Source organism: Lactuca saligna, chromosome 8, assembly GCF_052625555.1.
Source record: "Lactuca saligna cultivar CGN05327 chromosome 8, ASM5262555v1, whole genome shotgun sequence".
Classification (NCBI taxonomy): domain Eukaryota; kingdom Viridiplantae; phylum Streptophyta; class Magnoliopsida; order Asterales; family Asteraceae; genus Lactuca; species Lactuca saligna.
The window spans coordinates 129,598,172-129,617,244 of NC_136424.1; the positions used below are offsets into that span (position 1 = coordinate 129,598,172).

Below are 19,073 nucleotides of genomic sequence, written 5' to 3' on the forward strand. Positions count from 1 at the left end.
TATTGGGTAAAGATGGGTAAATGCATGATGAGAGATGAAAGATGATATAAATGATGAGAGGTGAAAAATGATGATAAGACTTGACTTTAACGATGATCCAACCATCTAGTAGAGTATAGATGACGACCACAGACTATTCTAGACAGTCCAATGAAATACTAGCTGGCTCGCAACATGTAGGTGTTTTTGAACTACGTGTTCACTAGATGTACTCTAAAAACATTGGCAACTATGGACTTAATGTCTTATAAATGAACATTGGAAGCTATGGACTTAGTGCCTAATAGATAACATTGACAGTTGTTCCTAATAGATAACATTGGCAGCTATGAACTTAGTGTCTATTGGATAAACACTAGCAGCGATCGACTTCGTGTCTATTCCTCAGGACAATCCTTATGAATAAATAAATGAAGAATATATGGTTCTTAGGGGAGATCCTTAAGAATAAAGAATATAATGGGGACGGAAAATTGGGTTAATTGTTTGATGATTAAACATAATAATTATATTATTGTGGGTTGAAAACCGTATGTACTCACCAAGTTTCCAAACCTGACCCACTCAGTTTATTATATCACATGTGGCTATATGAAAGATACATTTTGCTGAGAGATTCAATGAGTATTATGCCACTAGTTTAATTATTATAAGGCTTGTAATATTTTGTTAAGTTTATGTTTCTGTATTAACAATGACATCCCAATTTTTTAAATAAAAAATACATTTCTTCGGAAATTGTTTGATAACATCTTTATCATGTTTTTTGGGAACAAATCCGCAATACTATTTTTCAAAAATGATACGCTAATTTTTGAATAAGCATAAATGTGACATCCCCAAAATCACGGCCATAAAAGACCGGTTTTGTTTATACTTTATTTCAAAATCAGAGTTATCTTTTAATAAATGGGTTGCGGAATTTGTCCCAAAACAATAATATGATAAAGATTTATCAAGAGCATTTCCACAGAAATGTATTTCATTAAAAGACTCGGGATGTCATGTTCGTACAGATCAAAAGTATAAACCGTACAATATAAGCCTTACTACATTATTTCATATCTACAGGCCTATATCCGTAATCCCTCGTCCAAAACATCACACCTATGCTCATGCGCCACTACCTGTAATACATAAAACTGAGTGGGTTAGGCTTGGGAGCCTGGTGAGCACATAGGGTTTTCAACCCACAATAAATAAGTTTATTAATTTCATCAATCAACAATAACCCGATTACCCGTTCCCGTTATCCTCACTTTACGTCCCTAAACACCTATCATAAGGGATCTAGCCTAAGGATCATCATCGGGATGGACACTACTGCTAAGGGGATTCCTCAGCAATAAATGTCCTAATAGGCAACCATGTGGGGGATGGAGTACACCGGTGAACACATCGTTCACAACACCTACAGGTTGCGAGCATGCTAGTGTTCCACTGGACTGTCTAGAAGAGTCCGTGGTCGTCATCTATACTCCGCTAGATGACTGGATCAACAACAACAACATCGAGGCCTCTCATCATTTTATCACACATCACCTATTACATCTACCCATGTTTTACCCCAACATTTTCCTAGATATAAAATACATATACAGTTTAAATCATTGAAAACATGTATAACAACGTTCATCTAGCATAGATAGCAAGTATTCAAATAATATGCACACATAGCACGTAATTTATATAAAATACTTCATATCTATGTGTAAGTTGAAAGTAACTATGCACTCACCTGATTAGGTGGTGACTCAGCACTCGGACAGCGCTTCGATACTCTCAAAATGATATTTCTTCGATAAAACCTAGTATCGATACCACTAGGGTTTAGTCTAATGATAACCGCGACAAATTAATTATCTGACTATTATTATTATTATTATTATTATTATTATTATTATATAAGCGTTAATAACACTCAATATAACTCATAATAATAGCCCAAATAGTTATTTTAAGGACCTAATAACATTCCTATATTAAAACATAAGCTAAACTAAAGATAGGATAGGTACAGCTCACTTACAGCGGGTTTTTCTCGAAAACCGGGCTTCACTGGAGCAGCGTTCCTGAGCCGAAAGGCTCTTTTCTCGGGACTCTGGGAGCCTCGGGGCTTCCTTCAGGTGCTAGGGGGTTTACCTAGGCTTTTAGGGGGGTTAGGGAGCTTAGAGAGAGAGTTTAGAGAGAGAAAGAAAAGGGTTGAGGGGTGAGGAAATGAGGGAACCCGGCACCTCTATTTATAGGGGAGAAATCTGATGGACTCGCCGAGTAGGGGGGACCTACTCGCCGAGTTGGTCCATGTGGTGGCCTTCTGGTGGTGCCACGTGTCCAATTCTGGTGGTGCCACGTCACCCCCTATCGCGTATCAGCCCTCAAACTTAGAAAAATCATAACTTTCGCATACGAACTCCGTTTTCGACGTTCTTTATATCCACGCGTAGGGAAAATCAAGATCTACAACTTTCGTTTAGACTCCATCGGCTAATTCTTGACCGATCTCAAATTTAACAGTAGGAGGCGTTTAGACTGTTAAATGACCGCGAAGAGTTCATAACTCCTTCATACGGACTCCATTTTCGTCTGTCTTTTTACCGTTGAGTTCCTATTAATGAGATCTTCAACTCTCATCTAGGCCGCGTAAGCCAAAAACCGCTCGAACTAAAATTCGAGTTTCGGGCCGTGCACTGCTAAGCTGAATCTTAGAATAATCATAACTTCTTCATACGAAGTCAGATTTGGGCGTTCTTTTTATCGATGTTTTTAGTTTAACATATTCTATGACTTTTGTTTAGATTGCTAGGGCTAAAAAGTCTTCTATCGTAAATTCACTATTTACGTCTCCCGGTGCCGTGCCGGTTTTGCCGTAAAACTTCGGCGGGTCATAACTTCTTCGTTATAACTCGGATTTCGGCGTTCTTTATATGTATGGAAACCTTGAGACATATTCTACAACTTTATGTAGATATATCGGGATTATCTCACACTTTAATTTTGACGCTCATTTTTATTCTTTATTAATTATACATTTATAATTAAATAATAAACACATAAACACACATAATTCACATAATACTCAAATATTTCATATTTATTACTTCAAAAAGAGTTACAAGAGTTGACCTAGACTATTATATTGACAAAAATGCTCAGCCCTGAAACCCGGGCGTTACAATAAACAAATCGGTGTTTTTGACCATGAAAATAAAAATGTCACACTTATGTCCTGAGTTCAAATCTGCTCATATATTGCACTTTTTTTAAAACAAAGATGCACGTCCCACAAACAGTTTTCTTAAACTTTCCACTTTCACATCCTACATCGCCTGTAAGAATAAACTATACCTGAGGTACCCTCTTATAAAAGAGAGATTAACTACATTCTCTTCTAATCCAACCAAGGTTGTAAGTGGGTTCGAGTTTAAAACCAAAACTGATAAACGAACCCATCAGTTTTGGGTTGGATTAGTTTCTAACAGCGATGAGGGTGTGCAACCTATGCACATGCACAACTCCTTTTCTTTTTAGGGGGGCAATTTTTTTTTTATATACTATATTCAATTTTAGCCTAAAGTAAATGCAGAATAATCGCGAATCTATATTGGGTCATCTGAATGTCACTCATCAAATAAAAAGAATCATTAACAAAATCAAAAGAACCCGTATTACATTAGGAAACTAATAAAGCTAACAAACTCTCTATAAAACAAAACCAAAAATATAATCAAACATAAAATTCTTTTAACTCAAAGATTTGGGTTTAAGAAAACAATGAAGACCTAGAAATTTCAATGTTGAATAACTTCTAAATCTCACCGGAATAACGTTGCCGCCGTGCATCTCCACAATCGATGTCTTTCGCCGCTCGCCGGACCACTGTTGTGCTTATTTTCCGGCCCTTGCTCTTTTTTCTCCGTCGTTCGTAGGCCCTCTCCAATAATTCGTTAGCCTCTCCGGTCTTCTAGTATTATTTTCTCCTCTCGTTTCTCTCTTTCTAGTCTCGCTTCTCTTTCTTTAATTATTTCCCCTTCTTTATGTTTATAATGGTGGAGTGTGTATTTGGTTATACTCTGACATGTTCTGTATGGAAGAAAATAAAGAGTAAAATTAATGGAAACTTTTATCTTTTGAAATAATATGTAATTAAAAACTCGAAATACAATTTCTATGAATGATTAATGATTATTAAAAGCTATAATAATTTAGGGGGTGTTTGGATAGAAAAAAAATAGGTTGCTTATTGCTTATTGCTTAATCTCACCGCAATAAGCAAATTTAAGTGTTTGGATAAGAGTCTTTAAAATTCAGCTTATTGCTGTATGAATAAGCAAAATAAGCTAATTTTAATAAGTAGGGGGGGGGGGGGAATGCTTTAAGCTGTTTTATTTGGGTTGGATTAGTTTCTAACAGTGATGAGGGTGTGCAACCTATGCACATGCACAACTCCTTTTCTTTTTAGGGGGGCAATTTTTTTTTTTTATATACTATATTCAGTTTTAGCCTAAAGTAAATGCAGAATAATCGTGAATCTATATTGGGTCATCTGAATGTCGGTCATCAAATAAAAAGAATCATTAACAAAATCAAAAGAACCCGTATTACATTAGGAAACTAATAAAGCTAACAAACTCTCTATAAAACAAAAACAAAAATATAATCAAACATAAAATTCTTTTAACTCAAAGGCTTGGGTTTAAGAAAACAATGAAGACCTAGAAATTTCAATGTTGAATAACTTCTAAATCTTACCGGAATAACGTTGCCGCCGTGCATCTCCACCATCGATGTCTTTCGCCGTTCGCCGGACCACTGTTGTGCTTATTTTCCGGCCCTTGCTCTTTTTTCTCCGTCGTTCGTAGGCCCTCTCCAATAATCCGTTAGCCTCTCTGGTCTTCTAGTATTATTTTTCTCCTCTCGTTTCTCTCTTTCTAGTCTCGTTTCTCTTTCTTTAATTATTTCCCCTTCTTTATGTTTATAATGGTGGAGTGTGTATTTGGTTATACTCTGATATGTTCTGTATGGAAAGAAAATAAAGAGTAAAATTAATGGAAACTTTTATCTCTTGAAATAATATTTAATTAAAAACTCGAAATTCAATTTCTATGAATGATTAATGATTATTAAAAGCTATAATAATTTAGGGGATGCTTTAAGTTGCAATAAATATTTTAATTTAATACTTGCAATAAATATAGTAATAAATAGATATCAATTTCATTAATATACTTACCTTTTATTTTAAAAAATCTCAAAATTAAAGATTATTAGTTTTTTTTATTTATTTAAATTAGTATTTGTTAAATTTAAAATATAAAAAACATTTCTATTATAATAATTCAATATTTTTCTTATTTTCTTATAAATTCAAAGTTCTCGTATATTTTGACATTTATATTTAATTTGTTTTTTTAAATTAACTCATGTCAGCGGCGGAGGGAATGGAGGGGCTGCCGGATGCGAAACCCTCCAATACAAATATTAGAATGTTAAATGTAGTAGAAGCCCATGAAGTACTTAAAAGTTCATATAATAATATAAAATATATGTATCAGTTAGCCCCTTTTAACTTTAAGATTGTTAGACAATTAATTTAGAACCACATGTTTCATTTATTTATTTATTTTTTGTTTTGAAACGGTGTTTTGGTCAGTGGGTCCTAATTACCTAGAAACACATGGACTACAAGCTAGAAAAGCCCAATTAATATTCGTCTTTAATTTAATTGGTAGAATTAGCTTTTAATATTAAACATAGCCACACAAACCCATAAATTACATATCCTTTTTCAATTAAACAACGACTTCGAATACGAAATACATTTTCTTGTTTTTGCTTCTGCCTCCTGCTACACCAATTAATCAGGTAATTTTTCTTTCTCATTACATTTAGTTTTTCTAGCAATTTGTAATTGATAATACTATCATTTTGTAAATGGGTAAATCGTAAGTAGATAACCAGACAAGTAGTTACATGATATGGTTTTGCTAATTTGGTGTATTACAATTATAAATTTATAGGATATATTATGAGCAGGAAAGAAACCATCGATTTTTTTTTTCAAATGAATAGAAGATGTATGTGATCCACAATTGCATTCGGTTACTGATAATACCAAAGAAGATGATCATAATACACACCCACAACATGAGGGAAATAGTAACATTGAAGAGCCCAATAATATTGAACCAGAAAAAAAAGATATGTCAGCTTTAGGAGAGGTAAAATTAAATTTTTTAATTCGTGATCCATGAGAACAGCCTTCAATCTTGAGCTATCCAAGTAACCAACGTGATGAGATTAGACGATTATACATTAAACTTGGACCATACCAACTTCAAAAATCAAAGTATCCATTCAGTCCAAGTGGTCGTAGCGGGTCTATGCGTAGTTTTCAACAAACTTGGTTCAAGAATTTTTGGTGGTTAGAATATTCTGAGAAAAATGATGCTGCATTTTGTTTTCCTTGCTTTCTTTTTAATAAAAAAAACTATTGGCAAAGTGGGTCAGATACATTTACCGTATCGGGGTTTAATAGATGGAAAAAGGTAAATTGTGGCAAAGATTGTGCTTTCATCGTACATGAAGGTAAAACTCTAGCCTCAGCACATAATTTTTCTGTTAGATGTTATGAAGATTTAAAAAACCAGTTATGTCACATAGAGAATGTGATAGAGAAGCAAACGACCCAGCAAGTTATGGATAATAGACTAAGCCTTAAAGTTTCTATTGAGGCCATTAAATGGCTCACGTTTCAAGGATGTGCTTTAAGAGGTCACGATGAACGACCTAACTCAAGAAATCAAGGGAATTTTCTTGAATTGATAAAGTTCCTTGCTTCTTATAACAAGACTGTTGCTGATGTTGTGCTAGAAAATGCTCCTCAAAATGCAAAATACACATCACCAGATATCCAAAAAGAAATCTTAAGTGTTTTAGCTACAAATGTACAAAAAACAATTCGTGATGAAATCGGGATGTCAAAGTTTTGTTTAATAGTTGACGAGTCTCAAGATGAATCTAAGAAAGAGCAAATGGCTATTGTTGTGAGATTTGTCGACCAAGATGGAAATGTTAAAGAAAGATTTTTGGACTTAATTCATGTTAAAGATACAACTTCATTGACCTTGAAAATTGAGATATTATGTTCTTTATCTTATCATAAACTTAGTATTCAAGATATCCGAGGTCAAGGATATGATGGGGCTAGTAACATGCGTGGAGAATGGAATGGGTTGCAAGCTTTATTAGTAAAGGAATGTCCATATGCTTATTATATACATTGTTTTGCCCATCAACTGCAATTAGCTCTAGTTGCAGCGTCGAAAGATGTGTCTGAGGTAGATAACTTCTTCAAGACTTTAAATTTTGTAGTTAATGTCATATCTTCTTCTTCCAAACGTAATGATCAACTGCAAGATGCTCAAATTGCTGAAATTTCTCATTTAACTGAGGTCGGAGAGCTTGAGAGTGGAAAAGGTACAAATCAAATACGAACACTGCAAAGGCCTGGAGATACTAGGTGGAGTTCTCATTTCAAAGCAATATGCAGTTTGATAAGATTGTTTGGTCCATCTTGTGCAGTATTGAATGACATTGCTTTAAAAGGTTCTACATCTTCTCAAAGAGGTGATGCGGCATATGCACTTACATATGCATTATCATTCGATTTTGTCATTGTTATGCACATGATGAAAGAAATAATGGGGATAACTGACAAGCTTTGCCAAACCTTACGACAAAAATCTATAGATATTGTTAATGCTTTGGCCTTGGTATCTACAACAAAAATATTGATTCAAAAGTTGAGAGATGAAGGTTGGCAATCTCTATTGGATCAAGTGGTTTGTTTCTGTAAGAAAAATAAAATTCTTGTCCCTAACATGAATGAAGCTTATAGATATATAATTCGCCAACGCCGTGAAAAAGACAATGTAACCATAAAGCATCACTACCGAGTTGAACTATTCATTGCTGCTATTGATAGTCAGTTGCAAGAGCTGAATTCCAGATTTAATGAGTCTGCAACAGAGCTTCTCCGTCTCAGTGTTATGCTAGATCCAAGAAATTCCTTAAACGTTGAGGCTATATGTAAATTGGCAACATCGTATTACCTTATGGACTTTACGGAGCACGAAAGGAATTTGTTGAAACTTGAGTTAAAACATTATGAAATAGATGTGCAAAATCACCCACAACTGAAAAATTCTTCTACAATTTCTGAGTTGTGTAGAGGCCTACATGAAACAAGAAAGTCGAGTACTTATCCTTTACTTGATAAGTTGATTCGTTTTATATTGACTCTCTTGTTTCTACCGCGACATCTGAAAGAGCATTTTCGGCAATGAAACTTGTGAAAACACGACTCCGAAATACCATGAGTGATGATTTTCTTAAAAGTTGTTTGCTTGTTAACATTGAGAGAGAGATTGCCGATACATTTCCTACGGATGAGATTATAGATGATTTCTATTCCATGAAACAAAGACGAGCACAACTTAAAGTGCATAAGGTACTATTTTTTATGCTTATATATATTCTAATATTCTAAAATGATCCATATGTATATATGTTCTAACTAATTATTTTAATATTCGCAGGTTAATGGATGAATATGAGTCGATGCTTATAGTTAGTTGAATTGAAGATTGAGGTTAATGGAGACAAATATTTAATTCTTTGTCATTTTTATTTTAAAATTTTAGACATATTACTTTATTCGGATATAACATTATATTTTAATATATTATTATGATGCTATCAGCCCCTTATTTTTAAATCCTGGTTCCGCTCCTGACTCATGTAATACATGAGTCTCACAACTAGTTCAATATCATACATTTAAATCATGAAATATGAACTGAGATATATACCGCCACTTGACAACAAACAATCAAACATGAAACATATACCAGGAGAGCGTATTAGACTGCCAAACATAATATATTCACGTGTTATTATTAAAAGAATTAAGCATGAAACAAATACTGAGACATATATGAGACTTGATAACAAACGATCAATTATGAAACATATACCAAGAGAGCATACCATACAATCAAACATAATATATTAATGTGATTGCATTAAAAGCAAACAATTAAACATAATACATATACCGAGACTTGATAGCAAAAAAAATTGACATTCTTATTAAGATTAGGGAGCATGCAAAACTACCAGGAGGCAAGTATTGAGACTTAGTGCGACTTACAAATTAAGGAGATGGAGAATGAGAAAGAGTTGGATTAATTGAGAATCAAAAACATTAATCATTATGTACGATAATGAAGGAAAGTCTGCAGTTATACGATAAAGTTTGTGCATCTTATTCGTGCGTAACTAATTTAACAATAAAAACTGCCCTTTAATTTCTTTATTTCTTTAGATATTTAACAATTATTTAATATATAAAAAATTCAAACTTTTTTATGTTTATCGGTTCGGTTTGGTTATTCATTGTTCGGTTTTTATAGAGAAAGCGAAAACAACCCACTAGATTCGGTTAATAAAAATCAATTGCATCACCAATGGTTTACTTATATCATTTAATTTGGTTATGGTTCATCTTTTCGGTTATTATTTTCACCCCTAGCAATATATATATATATATATATATATATATATATATATATATATATATATATATATATATATATATATATATATATATATTGTTAGGGGTGAAAATAATAACCATTGTTACCGGTAATCTCCCGTCCTCAAAACATGCTTATCTCTCTTGGATTGTTGTTGACCAGCAAGCTGTTATCCTTATCCAATCATCACTTTTAGAGGAACCAATGACTGAGACACTTGGTCACAAAACAACCTGTGATGTCTAGTGTACATATAACCATGATTTGTTGAAAAGATGCATACTCTCCATTCATCCATTCGTCATCTTCAGAAGTTCATCTATTTTTGCCTAGTTTAGGAGAAAATTTAAGGGAATTTGTGATCAACTCAGTGTTATTGGCCATGGTATTGATGAAATGCACAAGCTACATTAGTTTCTTTGTGGTATAGGCCCATCTTTTGAAACTTTCTCGATCACAAAATGTTTGATTAGACCTGGCTCGTTGTTTCATGATCATGTATGTAGCATCCCTAAAGGCACGTACCACAATATTGTGTGTTTTCTACAGCCCAACACGAAAACTTCATAATGGGTCACCCATTCTAGAATTGATTTCTCCGCGATCACACTTAATTCTAGAGTTCATATGTGATTTGTTGTCCTTACACCTTTAAAACACATTATGACATGAAAGGTATACACACCCCTTAGATTGCAATGCTTAGTTCTTCTTCCCACCGGATTTAAGACCAGGAGCAAGTAGCCACCAACTTTACATAATTTCTTTTGTCCGAAAAAGCTTAACCACAGAGTTCTTATGGGATCTGTTATCCTTACGTCTTTAAAATGTCTTGTGACAAGGAAGATGTTCACACCCTTATAAGGCAATGTTTAGTTCTCCTTCTCAATCCTTACAATTATTAGAGTGTGTAAAGGGGGTGAAACTGGGTAGATACATGAACCTAATCCCACATATAATGGGATTAAGAACTAAACGTTACCTTATAATGGGTGTGGGCACATTCCTTGTCACAATGCGTTTTAAAGTCGTGAGAGCAACATATGTCATATGAAATTTGTAGTTAAGCGTGTACGAACGAGAGCAACCCAGTAAGGACATTTCATTAGTATTCTTTGTGATTTTGGCCATCCATAAAAATATAATGTTTTAGTATGTTTGATTATGTAGTTCAGGAAACTTGTTAACTTCTATAAATTTAATTTCATATTTAGGTAGACAAAGTCGTACCAATTACATCAGACTTACAAAAGTCTTAGATCTTGTAGTTGATACTAACATTTTAATTTGTCATGTTTTATATCGCACATGGAAATCGCATGTTAATCTTTCCTACTTTAAAAGTTCAAATCTTGGTTACTATCCCAAGTCGGATGGTTGGAATTTTGGTATGTTCATCCCATGTCCTAAAAGATAATCCACATATCCACAAATAATGATGGTAGGCCCACTTCACATGGTGAATTTAATATAAATTATTTAGCCCAATCTCCCTTTGGCCCAATAATGCAGAATTCAGCTCCCAATAATTATAAGATTACTTCCAATGATTTTGGGGGTTCTAAATAAATAAAAAAAAAACGGAAGATTGATAATTTAGGTCGCTCGGATTTCTCTCACTCACTTCCTGCTTGAAGTCTTCTACCTGATTTTTACGAACCTCCTCACCCATCATCTCTTCCCACGTACCCTCTCAGTCCTTAATTATCGAACTCGTATGCCCCCTCTCTTGACTTAAACGTGGCTGCAAAATCTTCATCTTTTGTTGATGTGGATGAATGCTCCTCATCCAACGAGATTGGGAAAATCATACATATAGGCAATGATGTGGAATTCCAGATTACTATTGAAAATGTTGGTATTTTGGATGAAAATGACCCCAAAGTGGTCGAAGGAGCTGGGGATACAAGCGGTATTCAATGAACGCCCAAAGTTTAAACATAAGGGGGATAGGTGAATCCTATAAGGTGGAATGGGTTAGAAAGCTCAAGCATGTGCATCAGATTGATTTTATTGGGATTCAAGAAACAAGATTCATGGACTATAATGGAATTCATTTTGTTGGTTGTTGGGGGTCTACACATTTTGACTTTGATGCAGTAAATCCTACTGGTAGATCGGGTGGTCTAGCTTGCATCTGGGAACCATATATATATATATATATATATATATATATATATATATATATATATATATATATATATATATATATATATATTTTTTTTATCTAAACTCAGTAGTATTAGAACAAGGAACTACATCGCGATCTCTGGTCACTGGAAAGGCATACCAGGTGTGACTACATTGGTGAACGTTTATGGACCCCAATCCACCACAGAGAAACGGGCACTTTGGTCTGAACTCACATCCTTTAAAAATGAGAATTCAGGAACTTGGATCTTTTTTGCTAATTTTAATGTTGTCAGATTTGTGTATGAAAGGTTCAACTCTGTTTTTTGTAGATTATCAGCTAGAGATTTCAACCGATTCATCGTTGATTCCGACCTGCATGAATTCAATATGGGAGGTTTGAAATTCATGTATATGCGTGATGATGGCCACAAATTGAGTAAAATTGATCGGTTCCTTGTTTGTTCAAACTTCATTAATTTACAACCATTCACCTGTGTCATTGCATTGTCTCGGGAATACTCTGATCACTCTCCCCTTATTCTAAAACCTTCTGCCAGTTATTTTGGGCCTCCCCCCTTTCGGCTACTTAAATCCTGGTTGCTAAATGACGAGTTCAATGTGTTGCTCAATAGTTCATGGGAATCCTTTCATGGTTTTGGCACTTTGGATCGTTTCCTCGCTGCAAAGCTCAAATTTGTTAAAAATGTCATTCAAGGTTGGAGCAAGAAAAAATGTAATAATGAACACTCTACTTTACTTCAACTCAAAAAGAAGGTGGAAATCTTGAACTTGATTGCTGAATCTCGGGTACTTACTCATGTAGAATGATTGTCAAGGCAAGAAGATATGCATAAAATTATGGAGCTTGAGTGGTGTGTGAAACTTGATCTTTAACAGAAATCCAAAATCAAATGGGTCATTCATGGTGATAAAAATTCTCGGTTCTTTCACGGCAGTCTCAAACATAAGAAACGAAAAAATAGAATTCATGGCCTCAACATAAATGGTGAATGGAACAAAGATCCGCTGACTATTAAAACTAAAAATTTCAACTTCTTTGCTGACAAATTTTGTGAGCGCTGGCCTATCAGACCAAAGTTCTTAAATAATAATTTTAAACGAATTTTTTCTGCCCAATCCTCTTTTCTTGAATCAGAGTTCTCTATTCAAGAGATCAAATCTGTTATCATGCATTGTGGTAGGGATAAGGCACCTGGACCTGATGGGTACACCTTCAAGATCCTAAAAGCAAATTGGGATTCGACTGGGAACGATATAATTCGTTTTGTCAAATACTTTGAATCTACAGGATCTCTTGTTGAAGGTTGTAACTCATCAAATATCATTCTTATCCCAAAGGTGTCTGATCCATTAACCCTCCGTGATTACCACACCATCAGTCTTATAGATTTCATGTATAAAGTGGTGGCAAAGATACTTGCAAACTGATTAAAACAAGTAATCGGGTCAGTCGTTGATGATGTACAGTCAGCTTACATTCAAGGGAGACACATACTCGATGGGCCTCTGGTGATAAATGAACTGGTTTCATGGGCAAAGCAGCAAAAGAAAAAAAATTCTATTCAAGGTCGATTTTGAAAAAGCTTTTGATTCAATTAACTGAGGATATTTAGACTCTATAATGGATGAAATGAATTTCGTGTGCAAATGAAGATAATGGATTCAAGTTGTTTATCCTCCGCAAAAGCTTATGTCTTGGTAAACGGCACACTAACCGATGAATTTCAAATATCCAGAGGAGTTCGTCAAGGTGATCCTCTAACACCGTTTCTCTTTATCTTGGCCATTGAGGGATTAAATATTGCTATAAATAGTGCATGTGAAAAATCACTACTCCATGGGGTCAAATTACCTAGAGATGGCCCTTCAGTTTCACATCTTTTCTACGCTGATGATACAATTTTCGTTGGGGAACGGGTAATTTCATGAAAAACTTATCTCATATCCTGAAATGTTTTCATATTTCTTCAGGGCTAAAAGTCAACTTCTTCAAATCATGTTTATTTGGTCTGGGAGTATCAAAGGTAACATTGTTTGATACTGCTCAGGTTCTTGGATGTTTAGATGGAGAATTTCCGTTTTCTTATCTAGGGGTTCCGGTTGGTGCCAACATGGCTCTGAAGAAGAACTGGAAGCCTATTCTGAATAAAATGTCTTCTAAATTATCAAGTTGGAAGGCCACTTCGTTGTCGTTTGGTGGCCGTCTCACCCTCATTAAATATATCCTGGACAACCTCCCTACATATTAAAAAGAAAATTCACTGGGTTGAGTGGTCTAAAGTTATTGCGCCAAAATCAAAAGGGGGTTTAGGTGTTGGCTCGTTATTTTCTCAAAACATTGCCCTGTTAATCAAATGGTGGTGGAGAATTATGAATGACAAATGAAGTTTATGGAAAGGTGTTATCGTGAGCATTCACAATTTGCACAAGAAACCGGCATCGTACATCACAAGAAAAACATCAAATAGAGTGTGGTGCAATATTTCCAATGTTGTTAGATCTCTTGAAAGTTTGCATATTGATTACAAGGATATTTTTGCCCTTATCCCAGGCTTGGAAGTCAACATCTTATTCTGGAAAGATTCTTGGTGCAGTAATACTCCATTTCTCCTCAAATTCCCTCACGTATATTCAATTGAAATAGGTAAAAAATGTTTATTGGGAGATAGAATTTCTAGCAATGGCTTTTCATGGATGTGGAGATTTGAACCAACTGGTTCAGAAGAATTAAATGAACTGCTACAGTTATATACGGATATTGGTAATCTGAATACCAAGCAAAAATCCAAATTCGGTTCAGTTTTTCTCTTAATCCTAGTGGAGAATATACTAAGAATTTAATGAGGAAATTATTGGAGTCTAAACTGAATCCTTTTAAAGGGGTGGCAATTTGGTGGTCAAAGATAATCCCCCTGAAGGTGCGATGTTTCATATGGAGGTATGTGTTAGGTAGAATCCTGGTAGCTAAAACCTTGGCTGTTAGGGGAATAAATACCTCCAATACCCTATGTTCTCTCTGTAACACAGAAACTGAAACGACTGACCATTTGGTCATTACTTGTGGCTATTCTAGAGTGGTGCAACATTGGATATTCAAATGGTGTGGATTGGAAGACATTATGTTCTCAAATGTTAGAGAATTCATTGATTTTACGACTACTTGGAGAAACTGTCCTATGAAAAAGAAGATCTTAACCACGGTGTTCTATTGCCTTGTTTGGAACATTTGGCTTTCCAGGAATGACAAAATTTTCAAAAATATTGGTGTAAATCCTACTAAAATAGTTGATAATATAATTTCACTCTCGTACATATGGTGCAAGCATCAAAGTGGCACTAGTTGTGGTAATTTGGTTGAATGGAGCGTTTCGTCTTTCACTCATCTTTCATCTTAATTTTCATGTTTGTTCTTTTGTTCCTATTTCCTTTTCTTGTTTGTACTTGGTCTCATTGTAACCGCTTGCTATGAATGCCTCTTATAATGATATTTGTGTTTTCTAAAATAAATAAATAAGTAAATAAAAATATGGGTATCAACCTCATAATGATATGGATAATAAATTCTATACGTATTCTAGAAAGACGACATGAAACTTTCGCTTTTTTTGTAAAATGATTTTGTATACCAACATTGTTATATAATTTCTCGTTTGTATAAAACATGATTTAAACAATTTTAAATTAGAATAAACTTTTAATATGACTTACTTTCAATTCACAATTATGATTCACTACTCCTTTCATGTTGATTAAATCGATCGAGTCCAATAACTTTGTGTTTAGAGTATCATAATATATATGTATAGAGTTTTATAGAAATGTTGAATGAGGTAATATATATAATTGTCATACAATTTTTTTTATTGTGGGATGTCATATTAATTTTTAATAAATACGGAGATTAGTAACTATTGGATTTTTAATAAGAAAAAATTAACATTTTAATTATTAAATATGCTATCAATATGTTCATTTGCACTTTATAAGTTTTTTTGCACTTTTTTATAATGACAAGATGTAAAATCGATTATTGATGACTATTAACAAACTAATCAACTTTTAATTGGAATCTAATCTATATACTACTAATTGCACAAGACAAAGGTACATGAAATTCTCTATAAAAGGGAAACTAAAAGGGAGTATTGAGCACCCAAAACTCCATTATGGCTTCTTTGAACTCTACCTTAGCCACCGTCATCCCCTCTTCGCCGGACATTTCCAAAACAGCCACCAAACGACGGTTGATGAAGACACATGCAAAGCTAACCCACCGCTTCCAAGTCTCATGCAACGACCATGAAAAACCACCAACCACAAATCCTCAACCTGAAAAGCTCATACTACCACCAGAAACATCACTCAACAGGCAGAACGTAGACAGAAGAAATTTGCTTCTTGGGCTCGGCGGCCTCTACACCACCACCAACCTGAACTCTCTGCCACCGGTCTTTGCCAACCCTATCAAAGCCCCATCCTTTGTGCTAGGATGCACGGACTCGTTATGGAACATGGATTTCGAAAGTGGCGTAAGAACTGGTGCGTGTTGTCCTCCGGCAGCCAAGGAACTGGAGATGGACTACAAGTTCCCTACAACAGGTGAAACTCGCATCAGACAACCTGTACACAGAGCTTCGCCGGAGTACATCCAGAAGTTTAAGGACGCGATGCAGAAAATGAAGGCTCTCCCAGATGACGACCCGTGTAGCTTCAAGAACCAAGCTAAAGTTCATTGCGCTTACTGCAATAACAGTTACACTCAAATGGCTAGCGGTTACCCGGAAAAAGTACTCCAGGTTCATTACTCGTGGCTCTTCTTTCCCTTCCATCGCTGGTCCCTTTATTTCTTCGAGAGGATACTCGGAGATTTGATTGAAGATAAAACTTTCGGGTTACCTTACTGGAACTGGGACAACCCTGCCGGAATGGAAATTCCCGCCGTGTTTGAAGACGAAGGAAGGTCTAACCCTCTTTACAATAGCTACCGGAATGTCAATCACCTCCGGCCAGCTGTTATCGATCTGGATTACCAAATGAAAGAACGAAATCTTTCTCCTCTAGATCAAGTACAAGTTAATTTGTGTATTATGAATAGGCAGATGAAGCGCAACGCCTCCGATCCAACAAGCTTCTTTGGTGGTGAATATGTCGCCGGTGATAATCCCATCAGTTCAGTTGGATCCATAGAAGCCGGTTGTCATACGGCGGTTCACAGATGGGTGGGTGACCCTAGAACTCCCAATGACGAGGACTTGGGCAACTTCTACTCCGCCGCGTATGATCCTTTGTTCTATGTACACCATGCAAATGTCGACCGGATGTGGACACTTTGGAAAGGTTTAGGAGGTGAAGGGCGGAAGGAACCCAACGACAAAAACTGGGAAGAAGCATCATATGTGTTTTACGACGAGAATCGGAAACCTGTACGTGTTTACAACAAACACTGTGTGAATTTGGAAGATCTCAAATACGAATACGAGGATTCAGAAACTCCATGGAAGAGTAATCCGCCGAAACCACGTTCTGCTACTTATACAGAAACCACGTCGCCGGAAAATGTGACGGAGTTGGAGTTTCCGTTGAGTATAAGCGAGACTGTGACTGTTCAAGTGAAGAGACCTGAAACAAACAGACCGAAGGACCAAAAGAAAACTATAAAAGAGATCTTGCTACTGAAAGGAATCAATTTCAATGGTGGGAAGTTTGTTAAGTTTGATGTGTTCGTGAATACTTTTGAAGATATTAACAGGATCTCGCCATGTGAGAGCCAGTATGCCGGTGGTTTTGGACTGCTTCCACATAAAAATAGTGAGAAAATGAATTCAATGACCGGAGTGAGAATAGAGTTGACAGAGCTGTTGGAGGAGATAAACGCTGATGGCGATGATTCTGTTCAGGTGACCATTGTGCCAAGAGTAGGGTGTGATGATGTCACCTTTGAAGATATCAAGATCGAGTTGATCGACGTTTATGAAAAGGAATCAAATTGATGACATGCATGGTGAGGTAATAAAATGGAGGATTCGGCAATTCGATTCTGGATTCCTTCCCCAAATGAATAAGCTGTAGTTTGTAAAGGAAGAAAGCGCAACTCCTTTTTTACTTTCAGTGTGTTGTTTATCTTTTATTATATCACTACAACTAGTAATTATTTGTGTGTATCTCTGTCTCTCTCGTGAGCTCACCGTAATTTGGAAGCCTAGGCCTCTCATAATCTCTCTCAGTAATGTTTATTAGAGTAACTAGGGTCAATTTGTTTGAATATTTATATGGTTTTTGATGATTTTGCTCTCGTATAATTACATGGTTTTTTTAACATTACTCTCAAAATGGAACAATTTGTTATCAGGATTAAAAAGTATTAAAATGTTTATTAGCGTAAGTTGCTGTCACATGATTGCTTGAGTTTTTTTTTTTAACAGACAACAGGAACTTGGACTTAATACAATGGGTTCTCAACCCAAGAGTTTTAATCCATAAAAAAACCATTTAATCCATAAAAAAAAAAAAAAAAAACAAAACCTTCACATCATAGGCTAAAGCTAAGAGACTCTTGACCTTAGTATTGGTGTTGAAGATCATTGGTTCCTATATTTCAATGTAGTCCATAAGAATGCTCTTGATATCGCTTCTAAGGTGTCTAAAGACTTGCTTCCCACTTTTAGAGTAAAGATTATCCCAACAAGTCTTCTAAGGAGTTGGATGAGGCAGGAAAATCATTCCACCAAGTATGTATATGCCCTTGAATCTCCGGTGTCTTGGAACAGTTATTGAACATGTGTACCTTGTTCTCTTCGAAAGCATTGCATAAAGGAAAAAATGTGTTAGGAATGTTTACTCCTATCCGTGCAAGATTTAATCTGATAGAAAATTTGCCAAGTCTCACCTGCCATATAAAGATATTTATTTTCAGTGGAATCACCTTGGATTGCTGGAGTATGTAAACAATTTTTGCTAGTGGTTCTCAGCGGTGATAATCAGTTCGGTTTATGGGTTATTCGGTTTCCTAAGTTTGAAATTTTTTTGGTCCAATTTGAAAACCGAACCAAATCGAATTTAAATTCTCTATACCAAACTGAAAACCGAATTTTAATTCGATTTGAAAACCAAGAAAACAAAATATTAACTTAAAAAAAAAAAAATCATTGTTGCACTTTTCCAAACAAAATTAATAAATTACAATGTTTTTAACATAGAAATCTAAAGTTGCATACAAAGGGTGTGTTCGGCAAAACTAGCAGGTAGCGGGTAGCTTATAGCAGGTAGCGGGTAGCTTGTAGCTTGTAGCGTTTTGTTAAACGCTACATGAAGTAGCATTTGAAT

General features: G+C 35.3%; 2 protein-coding genes across 3 annotated transcripts; both read left to right on the forward strand.

Moving 5' to 3' along the window:
- The first annotated feature begins 5,753 nt into the window (after nucleotides 1–5,753).
- LOC145012312 (uncharacterized) lies at nucleotides 5,754–8,666 on the forward strand. 2 transcript variants are annotated; one of them, XM_078971105.1, is made up of 3 exons: nucleotides 5,754–5,862; nucleotides 6,018–8,509; nucleotides 8,598–8,666. In XM_078971105.1, the coding sequence occupies exon 2, from the start codon at nucleotides 6,381–6,383 to the stop codon at nucleotides 8,343–8,345; it is 1,965 nt and encodes a 654-aa protein (XP_078827231.1). In that variant the 5' UTR covers nucleotides 5,754–5,862; nucleotides 6,018–6,380; the 3' UTR covers nucleotides 8,346–8,509; nucleotides 8,598–8,666. The 2 variants fall into 2 exon arrangements, with proteins under 2 accessions (XP_078827231.1, XP_078827232.1); XM_078971106.1 differs by having other exon boundaries at nucleotides 5,819–8,509.
- A 7,250-nt stretch (nucleotides 8,667–15,916) lies between these two features.
- Nucleotides 15,917–17,740, forward strand: LOC145010095 (polyphenol oxidase I, chloroplastic-like). Its single transcript, XM_078968680.1, has one exon. It carries the CDS (start codon nucleotides 15,917–15,919, stop codon nucleotides 17,738–17,740), a length of 1,824 nt encoding a protein of 607 aa, XP_078824806.1.
- Nucleotides 17,741–19,073: the final 1,333 nt, after the last annotated feature.